Source organism: Lytechinus variegatus, chromosome 10 (genome assembly GCF_018143015.1).
Source record: "Lytechinus variegatus isolate NC3 chromosome 10, Lvar_3.0, whole genome shotgun sequence".
Classification (NCBI taxonomy): Eukaryota; Metazoa; Echinodermata; class Echinoidea; order Temnopleuroida; family Toxopneustidae; genus Lytechinus; species Lytechinus variegatus.
Window position 1 is genome coordinate 23,243,920 of NC_054749.1, and position 12,747 is coordinate 23,256,666.

At 36.0% G+C, this 12,747-nt stretch overlaps 1 protein-coding gene across 1 annotated transcript in view; it reads left to right on the forward strand.

Moving 5' to 3' along the window:
* LOC121422539 (lipase maturation factor 1-like) overlaps nucleotides 1–12,516 on the forward strand; it is a 29,173-nt gene extending 16,657 nt beyond the window's left edge. The window contains exons 5-12 of the mRNA XM_041617678.1: nucleotides 2,831–2,979; nucleotides 3,857–3,922; nucleotides 5,268–5,438; nucleotides 6,055–6,238; nucleotides 6,858–7,011; nucleotides 9,628–9,811; nucleotides 11,052–11,164; nucleotides 12,106–12,516. Of these exons, the coding sequence (XP_041473612.1) occupies nucleotides 2,831–2,979; nucleotides 3,857–3,922; nucleotides 5,268–5,438; nucleotides 6,055–6,238; nucleotides 6,858–7,011; nucleotides 9,628–9,811; nucleotides 11,052–11,164; nucleotides 12,106–12,337 (1,253 nt within the window). The 3' untranslated portion in view covers nucleotides 12,338–12,516. The remainder of the gene's footprint in view (nucleotides 1–2,830; nucleotides 2,980–3,856; nucleotides 3,923–5,267; nucleotides 5,439–6,054; nucleotides 6,239–6,857; nucleotides 7,012–9,627; nucleotides 9,812–11,051; nucleotides 11,165–12,105) is intronic.
* Nucleotides 12,517–12,747: the final 231 nt, after the last annotated feature.

Genomic DNA, 12,747 nt, shown 5'->3' on the forward strand with positions numbered 1-12,747 from the left:
GTTTACACATTTTCTGATGAATATATGCATAGCCAAACGGGAGATTTCGGGTGCAAGACCCCCCCCCCCCATTTTTCATGATGCAGAAGGCGCCGCTAAACCAAAAAAAAACGGAAAAAAGAAGAAAGTGAGAGAAAAGGGAAAAGAGCAATATCAAAGAGAAATAAAAATTATCAAGGTAAGATAATCTAGAAAATAGTTCGAAAAACCTGTGCCACCGACCAAAACTTAAAAAGGGTCCCGCTTCTAACATTGATGCTGGAGAGAAGGGATGACTTTATGGGGGGAAATTGTCCGGGGGATAATTGTCCTCGATGGTTTTTGTCCGGGGGCTAATTGTCCTCGAGGATAATTGTCAGGGGGGTAAGTGTCCTCGGGGGGCTTATTGTCCGGGGGTAGTTGTTCGGGGGGTAGTTGTCCGGGGGGAATTGTCCGAGGGTGATTGTCCAGGGGGTAGTTGTCCGGGGGGTAGTTGTCCGGGGGGTAATTGTCCGGGGGTAATTGTCCTCGGGGGTAATTGTCCGCGGGGTAGTTGTCCGGGGGTAATTGTCCGGGGGGTAATTTTCCTAGAACCATTCACACAAATAACCATAACTTATCCGCAGCCAATCATAGCAGATGACGTATCCAAGATCAAAATATTCTTGAACTGGTGCTGAATATTATAGGCCTATCTTAGCTAGACAAAATTATACGCGATCCCCGGTCTTCTGTCTTCGTTTTCCAGACACCCAACAACAGGTCTGGAAAACGAAGATCGAAGACCGGGGACATGTGTTATGTCAATGGTAGTAAAATTGCAAATGCCAGCTGAGCGCGATATATTGCTCAATCAATTATCATTCACATCACCATGATCACGATATCCATACAATTAATCATTAACTTATCAGCCAATTATAACTGATTACATATCCAATATCAGAATATTCCTGAATTTGATCTGAATATAATAATGGTTTATTTTAGCTAGACGGATGCGATGGCCCCGGTCTTCTGTCTTCGTTTTCCAGACACCCAACAACAGGTCTGGAAAACGAAGATCGAAGACCGGGGACATGCGTTATGTCAATGGTATAAAAATTTTAATGCCAGCTGAGCTGAGCGCGATATATTGCTCAATCAATTATCATTCACATTACGATATCCATACAATCAATCATTAACTTATCAACCAATCATAATTCATTACATATCCAATATCAGAATATTCCTGAATTTGATCTGAATATAATAATGGTTTATTTTAGCTAGACGGATGCGATGGCCCCGGTCTTCTGTCTTCGTTTTCCAGACACCCAACAACAGGTCTGGAAAACGAAGATCGAAGACCGGGGACATGCGTTATGTCAATGGTATAATATTTTAATGCCAGCTGAGCTGAGCGCGATATATTGCTCAATCAATTATCATTCACATTACGATATCCATACAATTAATCATTAACCAATCATAATTTATTACATATCCAATATCAGAATATTCCTGAATTTGATCTGAATATAATAATGGTTTATTTTAGCTAGACGGATGCGATGGCCCCGGTCTTCTGTCTTCGTTTTCCAGACACCCAACAACAGGTCTGGAAAACGAAGATCGAAGACCGGGGACATGCGTTATGTCAATGGTATAAAATTTTAATGCCAGCTGAGCTGAGCGCGATATATTGCTGAATCAATTATCATTCACATTACGATATCCATACAATTAATCATTAACCAATCATAATTCATTACATATCCAATATCAGAATATTCCTGAATTTGATCTGAATATAATAATGGTTTATTTTAGCTAGACGGATGCGATGGCCCCGGTCTTCTGTCTTCGTTTTCCAGACACCCAACAACAGGTCTGGAAAACGAAGATCGAAGACCGGGGACATGCGTTATGTCAATGGTATAAAATTTTAATGCCAGCTGAGCTGAGCGCGATATATTGCTCAATCAATTATCATTCACATTACGATATCCATACAATTAATCATTAACTTATCAACCAATCATAATTCATTACATATCCAATATCAGAATATTCCTGAATTTGATCTGAATATAATAATGGTTTATTTTAGCTAGACGGATGCGATGGCCCCGGTCTTCTGTCTTCTTTTTCCAGACACCCAACAACAGGTCTGGAAAACGAAGATCGAAGACCGGGGACATGCGTTATGTCAATGGGAGAACATGTGTAGGGGGCAAGGTCCAAAGTCCATTCTAACCCGCGCACGTGTTTTGTACACACTTTGCACTGCTTTGTACACGCTTCGTGCGTGAACTACATACGCTTTCACACGAGTGTGATACGTGTCCCCGGTCTTCGGTCTTCGTTTTCCAGACACCCGATTCCTGGGGAGCGTTTCATCTACATTTTTTTCCGACAAGTCAGATCTGACAACTTTCCCTGATTCTGATTGGCCGAGAGGTGCTGTTACTATGGTAATTGTCGGATAAAACATGACTTGTCAGATAATATCCTTTAATGAAACGCTCCCCTGATCTGACTCAGACTTTTGAAAAGGTACCTAATGTAGTTTACAAATAAACTTGGGGGAAAGATCATTTGCTTTTGCATGCCCCACTTTGTGGAATAGCCTTCCTGAAGAAAAATGTACCTCTGTCGAGACTTTCAAAAATCTTTGAAAAACTTTTTTATTTAACTCTTAGCTCTTTATGCGCCTTGAGCACTCTACAGAGTGGATTTGGCAATTTATAAGTCACTTTATGATTATTATTATCTTATTCTAATGTCACACACAAAAAAATTATTCATTCTTGGTACTAGTGATTTGTGCCCACAACCTCTTCAATCCCTTCTTGTTTTTGAACAGGATGGGAGTCTCAGCTTCTTGAGACAGGATTCTTGGCTGTATTCATGTGTCCTCTTCTTACCTTGACTCGCTTCCCTCGTCATACCCCTACTCCTTGGGTTACTCTCTGGGGATACAAATGGCTGATCTTCAGGATCATGATAGGAGCTGTAAGTCAAACCCTGGTACTGGTAACAACCAAAAATAAAATGTTCACAGAAAATCAAACAAAAATTTTATACACAGAATTATAATAAAATCATAAATAAATGATATCTGCCCTATGATATTTCAGGAAAATATGTATGAATATTGAGCAGATGAAGATCAGAAAAACTACTGACAAACTTCGCTTTAAACAAGTGATCACGGTTCGTGTAAACTGTCCCAAGAGAGATTCAGCGGATAGAAAAAATTTTGAGTTAAACTTGCTTGAATCTTAGAGTTTGCCCCTGGGAGGCTTTGTGAAAATGTCAATGTATTGTTTGTTTATCACATGGTTTGTTACCAATTTGGCTAAAAATGTAATTTTGCCTTATGTTATTTCCCCCTTTGTCTACTCAGTTTTCTCCTTGTATTTTATCGAATGACCATTTGATCTATTACTATAATCAGATGTATATTGGAGTTTATGTACCATGGGTACAAATATAGAATTGGCTATTGGAGATAAAATAGAAATAATGAAAAGCATATCAAATGGTTATTTGATTACCTGATTATTATTTTTAAAAATGGATTAGATTATTTGAAAAATTAGTAATTTATTTAATTGATCCTCTTCTGTTTGAGTCAGTGTTTGCTGCTGTGGGGGAATCTTGAAAGTTTTTTTTTCTTTCAAACATGATACTCCATGATTTATGAATTAATAAGTCATATTGATAACTATACTATTTTGTATCACCAGGCAAAAAGCGCGAGATAATTCCAACTATTATTATGATGATGATGGTGACGAATCATACTCTGAAATGTCCTTACTGTAGTAATTTCAGAAATTTAGCAAATAAAAGTTTATCATTCATGTTTCTTTTTCTTTTGTCACAGGGACTCATTAAAATTCGAGGTGATCAATGCTGGCGTGATCTGACGTGTATGAACTATCACTATGAGGTAATCATTATTTCATTTATTATTATTATTATTGTAGGATGGTTATTTTGTCATTTTGCTATTTTGTTTATTTCCTTTGACTTGTGTTTTCTTCAGGTGTTTTACATTTCTGTTCTGTCTAGACTTATGTTCATTTGCATTTCTTTTCAGCACTGCCCTTGCAGTCTGAACTTAGGTTATTTGAGTTTAATGATATTCAGTTGTCATTCATTCATTCTTCTCTGAATGCCTTTCCTCCAATTCTCTTTTGTCATCTTCATTCCTTCTCTATTCTCTCTTCAGGTGTTTCACTCATTCCATCCCTCACCTGACTCCTTAGTTCTACTTCCATTATTACATAATCACCAGACATCTTTGTCATCTCATCTCATTCCTTATTGGTTTATCTTATGAATTGGGTTCTTACATTTTAGTTCGATCCTTCCATTTTCTTTAGTTTGATTGGTTGTTATTTCTAATTTAAATATTTATGTAAATTATAGAATGATTTGATTTTAGCTGAGGCCAAGCAGCCCAGATATTAAACAGTGCACTACCAGACTTCTTCGGTTACAGTTCTATTTATTTGCATCTTAGTTTCACTATTTCCCCTTCAGTTTGATAATTGAGTTTGCCGACTTAGAACTTTATTTTCAACTCCAAACATATAATTTTCTCAACCTTACATTATTGTAACCATGATTTCTTTTTCCTGTGGATATTCAGGATGTTTACAGGGGTGTGAGTGTTCAGATTTTCATCTGATTTGAGATTTTGTTTGTTTTGACTTTCAGCTTAATTTCAGCTTTTTGGGGTTTTGGTTTTCCTCTGTACAAGAAGTATGGGAGCTCTTTATATTTCAGACTTTTCAATACTCTTCAGCTTTTTTCAGATCTTTTTATTTGTGACCACCCACACCCCTGATGTTTAGCTCTGATCTTTGACTTATGCTGTTTGGGTGCTAATAGCTATTTTTCTATGGTGTATGCAGGTGCTCTGAGAGCACACATTCTGAGCTAGCTACATTCTAAAGTGATATTTTTATACCAGTAAAATCTTTTAATATAATAGAGGTTGCACCCTTCAAGCTTTCCTGGAAGTTTGCCTACCATAGCCAGAAGCAATGTGTGGAATTATGATTGAAAGTATTGTAGTTCTTTATGAACAGGTAAATTAAATATCTTTTCACCAAATAAAATCCACATATACAGTTGAAATTGAATGAAAACATGTTGATGACTTCATTCATACATACCCCTCATTTTCAACATTTGCATATTTTTAAATCCAATTCAATTCCAATAAAGGTTCATATTCACTTGAAAAGTCACCTGATTTCCATGTAAATTTTGTCAACTAATTTCAGACACAGCCTGTGCCAAACCCCATGAGCTATTACATGCATCAGAGTCCGGAATGGTTCCACAAGTTTGAGACGCTTTCCAATCACTTCATTGAGCTTGTTGCACCGGCGTTCCTCCTCATTCCGTGGAGACCTCTTCGTCTAACAGGTGGAATATTACAAGTTCTCTTCCAGGTTAGTCATTTCATGGTGGCCAGTAACACAAGGGTTGGCAATGATTGTAGAATAGTTTCTACAATTGATTGAATTGACTACAATGTATAATCAATGGTGAAAATCATTGGTACCATCAATTACTATGATTTGTGTTCATGGTATACTCTTGGAGGGAGGGGACTTTAATTTCAACTTAATTCCAATAGTATTTTTATGTGACCTTTTTCTTAGTTTGTGCTTTCTTTTTTGGAGATAAATGGAGATCGATTAAAGATTGAAGTATAGAATGCATGGAAATATAGTGAGAAGGGAAAAGATATGACAGAAGTGAGAGGGAAGGGGGGATGCAGTTGGGCAGTGGATGGGAAAGAGAGGGATAAATTGGAAAGCAAGATAGAGAGGTAGAGGCATAGTTCACAGAAACAGAGAGAGAGAGAAAGAGGAATGGGGCTGGTTAAATAAAAGCAAAGGTGAGAAAGTGATGGACGTAAACTGGAGGGATATACAAGGAGAAACAGGAGATGGCAGAATGGGTGAGTTTGTACAAACTATGTGATTAATCACTTTCCTTGTAATCATATAGAGCAGAACTCCAATTTGATCATACATCATGTCTGGACCTTGTATCTTACAGGTCACATTGATCATCAGTGGAAACCTGAGCTTTTTGAATTGGTTGACGATCCTCCCAGCAATCAGTTGTTTTGATGATCAGAGTCTGACATGGCTCTTCCCATCTTGGCTAGGTAATAGTAAGGAGATCGTCACCAAGATACATTCAGATGAGGCGCAAGGCATTGGACCAAAATCAAATGTTGGTAAGAAATGTCAAACATTGTGTGTTAATGCTATTCATGTATTCTATTCCAAAATTACATTTTCAATGTCATAGACATTGTTCTGGGGAGCGTTTCATGAAGGGACTTAGTCCGACAAGTTCTGTTTTATCCGACAATTACCATAGTAACAGTACCTGTCAGCCAATCAGATTCAAGGAAAGATGTCAGATCTGAATGTCGGACAAAAATGTTGATGAAACGCTCCCCTGGAGTGTTAATTTACTACAGGTGTGACAATGTGAAAGTTGTCATCTGAATACCAAATCCTTAATAAGCAAGCACTTGCATGGTTGTCTCAATATATTTGAATTATGATACTGGCTTGGTAATGCTAATGCATAACATATTTGTGAATTTTATGAGATCAAAGTGGATAATACTCTACACAAAAAATGAAAGCTTCAAAGATTATTCCTTTTCATGAAAGCTTCATTCATATGAATCATGACATAAAAAGAATGATCATATTGGGGATTTTTGTTTGCAGGTTATTACATCTGGGAAGTTTCTCATATATTCTGGATTTTCTCTTTACCCTGATTGAGATTTATCCTGTATCAGAGAATAAGTATTGACTGTTTTGATTTGAATTTTACAGGTGATTACATCAGAAAGGTTTCTCATATTTCTCTGGCTCTTCTACTTGCCTATCTGAGTATCCCTGTAGTGAAAAATCTCTTCTCATCTCGTCAAGCTATGAATACCTCTTTTGACTCGCTTCGTATAGTCAACACATATGGAGCATTTGGAAGGTAATAAAACAGTTCTCCATCCAATTAGTACCAGCTGATTAGTTTATTTTTTTCAAAATTCTATTATGCATTGTAATGTGATTCAGATCATGAAATTTTCATGGAATAGCCATGGTGTAGTGGTTCTGACCCTTAGCTTGTAATCAGAGGGTCATGTGCTTGAATCCCTCCGTAGCCTAGCGTCATTTGGCAAGGCAGTTATCCACACTTTGCCACTCTCCACCCAGGTGCAGAATGGATTCTTGGCAGGATGTGAAATTCATTGTAGCTTGTTCATTATTTGTGCGCCTAAATGGCAACAAACTGGAATACTCCCCAGGGAGTGGAGGATGTGCATACATTGTGAGATTGTGTGCAGGAATAACTGATTGAAACATATTGTCAGATTTCTACTTCCAGGAATACCTAGGGGTATTTCATAAAACTTTAATGATGACGTGTTCTTGCGCAAATTTCAGGCATTACAGAAATGCTCAATTACCTTAAGCAGGGCTCGACACTAGCGGCGGTCCGACGGTCCCAGACCGGTAAAAATCGCTGTCGGGCCAGTAGATTTTCAGAAATTGGAAGATTTACTGGTCCGACATGACCAGTAAAAAATATCATTGTCGGGCCAGTAATTTTTCCAAAAATAGCAAGATTTAAGGGTCCGACATGACCAGTAATAAAAACCATTGTTGGGCCAATAACTTTTCCAGAAATGGTCAAATTCACAGCAAACCATTTCCCCCCGTGAAATTCTGCCATTCACACACAGAATACACACAGAATGAATCACACGTAAGTGTTACTAGAGTGCTATACAGCATGCATACAGTGTACATGTAGTCTGCCACACAAACCACATGGTAAATTCTCCATTGGCCGCACGAACGAAGCCTGGCTAAACTCTGGCAGAAATCTCTCACATAACTGTCAAAATCCAAGGTTCATACTCATGAAAGGCTCTTATAATGTCCATATTTCCTAAAAATTGGAGCAACTCTGTCATTTGTAAGCAGTAAAAGGAGAAATTTTCACTTCTGTTTTGGTTCAAACAGATCGGGTTTCGGGTGATATCGTCTGAATACATAATAGCCCCACATATGCATTTATGTGTGTGTTGATACACTAATGGTATCTGACTTTCTTTCGTAGCTATTTTAAATGAGAAAAGAAACTGATAAATTATTTATAATAGTTTTAGCTTTCTTCCTATCTTTCTTTCCTTCTTATAAATCTTTCTTTGTTTCTTCCCTCGATTTTTTTTGTTACTGTCTTTCTTTTTTAATTTCCCTTGTTTTCTTTAATTCATTTTTTCTTTCTATCCTTTTATAAAATATTTTCTCTATATTTCCTTTTTCTCTCTCTTTCTTTCTGATATTTTCTTTCTTTAGTTTTTGAGTCCATCCATCCTATATTCATCTCTTCTCTTCTTCCTTTCTTTCCTTCTTTTTACCCCTTTCTTCATTCTTTGTTACTTTCTTTGTTTGTTTCTTCCATCCATCATTTATTTACCCTTTCTTTTTTATTTCTTTTCTCAGCCCTTTCTTTCTTACATTCGTTCCTTTCTTCTATCTGTCTTGTTCTTTCCTTTTCCCCTTTATTAATTATATCATTTTACCTTTCCTTTCTTTTTTTTTGACTGCTTGCTTCCTTTCTCTCCTTTATTTTTTCATTCCTTCCTTTCTTTGTCTCTCGGTCTTTCTTTTTTTTCTTCCTTTCATCTATTCTTTACCTTTTCTTTTTTTTATAATTTCTTGCTTCTTCCCTTCCTTCCTTTATTTCATTCCTTCTATCTATCATTTTACCTTTCCTTCATTTCTTCCTTAATTCCTTCCTTCTTTCAATCCTTCCTTTCTTTCTTTTGTCCGTCTTTCCATCTCTCCTTTTACCCTTTCTTTTTTATTGCTTCTTCTTTCTTTCCTTTACTACTTTCTGGATTTGTTCTTTCTTTCTGTATTGCTTGCTTCATTTCCTTCCTTAATTTCTTTTTTCTTTTCTTTCTTTCTTTCTTTCTTTCTTATATTTGTTCCTTCTTTATTCCTTCCTTTCCTTCTTTAGTTCTTACTTTTTTTTCTTCCTTCACATCTATCCTTTCTTTACCTTTTTTTTCTTCCTTCCTTTCTTTCATTCTTTCTTTTCCTTCCTTCGTTTCTGTCTTGCTTTCTTTTTGTCCTTCATTTTCCTTCATTTTTTTTTTTGGGGGGGGGTAACGAAAGGCTAGAAAAATAAACTTGCACTTTTTCTTAATGTTTTCTTTATTTTTTGGGACCAGTAGATTTTAGGTTCGGACCAGTAAAAATTTGAAAAACTGGGTATCTACTGGTCCGACATGAATAGGTTGGACCAGTAGAAAAAATGGGTTAGTGTGGAGCCCTGCCTTAAGGGCAGGTAGTAATTATAGTGTGATACAGATTAAGAAATATTGTGATATCCACACTGATTTCTATGTGTAAACTCTCTCATTCTTGACAAAGGGAAGAACTGAAGTAATATTTCAAGGTACAATTGACCCTAATCCTACAAACCTTTCTGCAGAGTGGCTTTAGTCTGAATACACACAATCAATATTGAATCATGATTTAGATCGCACTAACTTCTGTTCATAAACTCTCCCTTTCCTTGACTCTTCAGTATCACGAAAGAAAGAACAGAAGTGATATTCCAAGGTACTATGGACCCCAATCCTAATAACCTTGCTGCCGAGTGGCTGGAGTACGAGTTCAAGTGCAAACCAGGGGATGTGAGACGTCGTCCATGCCTTATATCTCCATACCACTACAGGTTGGATTGGTTGCTCTGGTTTGCTGCCTTTCAGGTATTGCATGTTGTAATATCATTTTTCATGTATTTGAGCCGTTTTGAAATTATTAAATATACATTTATACATGAATTGAAATACCCCCAAACGTTCACTTGTTAGTCATTTTTATTGCCCAAATCAATTTCATTAATTTGATATATAATGTAAATGATATACCTGCATCCCTGACTTGCACGTCTTGAGTCTGGTATCACATACCACTTAAAGGAGAATGAAACCTTTGGAACAAGATAGCTTGTGTGAAAACAGAAAAATCAAAGAAACAGATCAACAAAAGTTTGAGAAAAATCGAGAAATAATGAGAAAGTTATGAGCTTTTGAATATTGTTATCATTAATGCTATGGAGATCCTCATATTGGCAATGCGATAAAGATGTGTGATGTCTCTTGTGAACAACTCTCCCTATTACTTTAGTATATAATTCAGTTATACTGCCTCTTTAATCACATCTATCAGTAGATTATGTGTTCTTTCTGTAGGAGGGCAAGTAATACAGATGTTTAAATAATACATCATGGATAAAGAGTTTGTATCACCATAAAAAAAGCAAAAAGAGACATTTTGGGTATATTTTATAGTCTATCAAAGGGAATGTTGTTCATATGTGACATCACACATCCTTGTCGCATTGCCAATGGGAGGATTTCCATAGCATTCGTGATTGCAATATTTAAATGCTCATAACTTTCTCATTATTTGTCCGATTTTTCTCAAACTTTCTTTGTTCTTATTCTTTGATTTTTCTGTTTCGACATAAGCCTACTTGTTTCAAAGATTTTATTCCCCTTAAACTTCCATGTTTCCACCAAAAAAAGACCATATTTTTCTGAGGCTGCAATGTTCTTCATTCCTCAAAGCAGTAACAAAATATGACTTTTATTGTAATGTTGAGTTTTAAGTTTTGTGTGCCTTTGGAATAATTTATATACTTATAATAATTTTGACTTTCATCAATACACATTTGCCACAGATATGTTTTTGATGCCTCTATCTGAAACGTAGGTTCCAGAGGATTTATCTCTTCTTGAATGAATATATTAAATGTTACATTCAATTAGTACTGAAACATGGCTTTAATAGTTTCCTTCCATTTCTTTTCCATTCTATTTTTTTTTTGCATTTGAATTTCATGTATTAATGTGATCATTTTACATTACGATAAAATCAATTTCATGTACCTGGTATGTTTTTATCATTACTTTTCTATTTATGTTTATTTTTCTCATTATTCAGAATTATCAATCCAATACATGGTTCATCCACCTAGCTGGGAAGCTGTTAATGAACGATAACCAGACCACAGATCTCATTGCATATAATCCATTCCAAGACAAACTACCTCCAAGGTAAGTAAGGATACTGACTGGATAAATCTGATGAGGACTGCATTAGTGTGGGCGATACTCTGATATCAAAATTATGCATTATTGAAAAAATATTGATTGTTCGATAATGGTTTATAATCATGTTTATATATATCTCGGTAACACATTATGACCAAAATATTGTTCAATATGAAAAGTTAATCACCATCTGTTGAAAGTGCTGCTGTATATTGCTTTAAACCAATTCAAAACTTTGTAAGTTGGTACCCAAATATTGGCTTTTCATGGACAATCACCAATGAAAGCCTTACTTTCATCTCCTCTTCTGCTCTCATGGAGTTGCAACTCGTAATGAACGTACATGATTACTCTTCAGACTTGACATATATAATGTTATCAGTGATAGTTTGCTGGCCATAATTGATACACGTTGAAATCAAATACCAACCAGCACCTGACTGCATACAGCTCAAATACATAATTCACTGAACATGTTAAATAGTTAAACATTGAAGAAATCTATTTAAAAAAATATATATATCTCAGCCCCAAGAAAAATCTGAAAATGATTTGAAATTTGGCCCTTATTTCATTCTAGAGGGTATTCATACTCTTGGTGGAGTGACTCCACTGTTGTACGGGTTGTTGGTTGTTAATGCTGATTCATAAACAGATTCCTTTGTCGAATGGAATAGATTCTTTTCACAATTGGATATTGTGATGCACTCAATCCAGGTGTAGCACGTTTTTATTTCATTACTGTTTGTCAATATGTATGGTCATTGGTCAATACCTTGATAACAGTAAATACATTAAGGACTGCAAAGTGAGGTTTTTAGGTACTTTAAAGAGTATGTGATGTGGAGGTTATTATTTGTTTTATATAATTTGGCTTTTGTGAAATTAATACAAGCCCTATATGTCAATCTTACAAGTTGTACCCCCTTTTTTTTAATTCGTAGATACATCCGAGTGGAGCATTACCGTTATGAATACACCAGAATAGGAAGCAAGGAAGCCCTGGATGGCAAGTGGTGGAATAGGAAGAGGATAGGACCATACATGCCACCGGTCTCCTTGGAATCACTAGAGAACTACTTCGTCCAGCAGAGCTGGGATTTACCAAAACACATCAAGAGGAAAATAAGAGAAGAAAGGAGATCCAAGGCCAGGAATAAGAAAGATTCCACGTAATGTTGTAGATTCTCTGTCTGATTTTGGTTGATCTGCTGTACTGACATGCAGCGATTGCTTATCACTTGTTTATTTTTTTTGTTCTTTGAAATACTACTTTCTTTCATATATCTTGGGTGTTTTTTTTTTGTTTTCAATAATGCATGTCACCAAGTTGTGTATATCACTGTTTTGTGAAAAATAAGCAAAACTTACAAATTTCATTACTTTCTTATTTTACATCCGATTTTGATGAAATTTTCAGCGTTATGCTAGTTTGATTTTTCTCTGTTTATTCAAATGAATTTTTTTTCTGTGGTGGACTTGACCTTTGAAGGACAAGTCCACCCCAATAAAAAGTTGATTTGAAAAAAAGGAGAAAAATCCAACAAGCAAAACACTGAAAATTTCATCAAAATCGGATGAAAAAT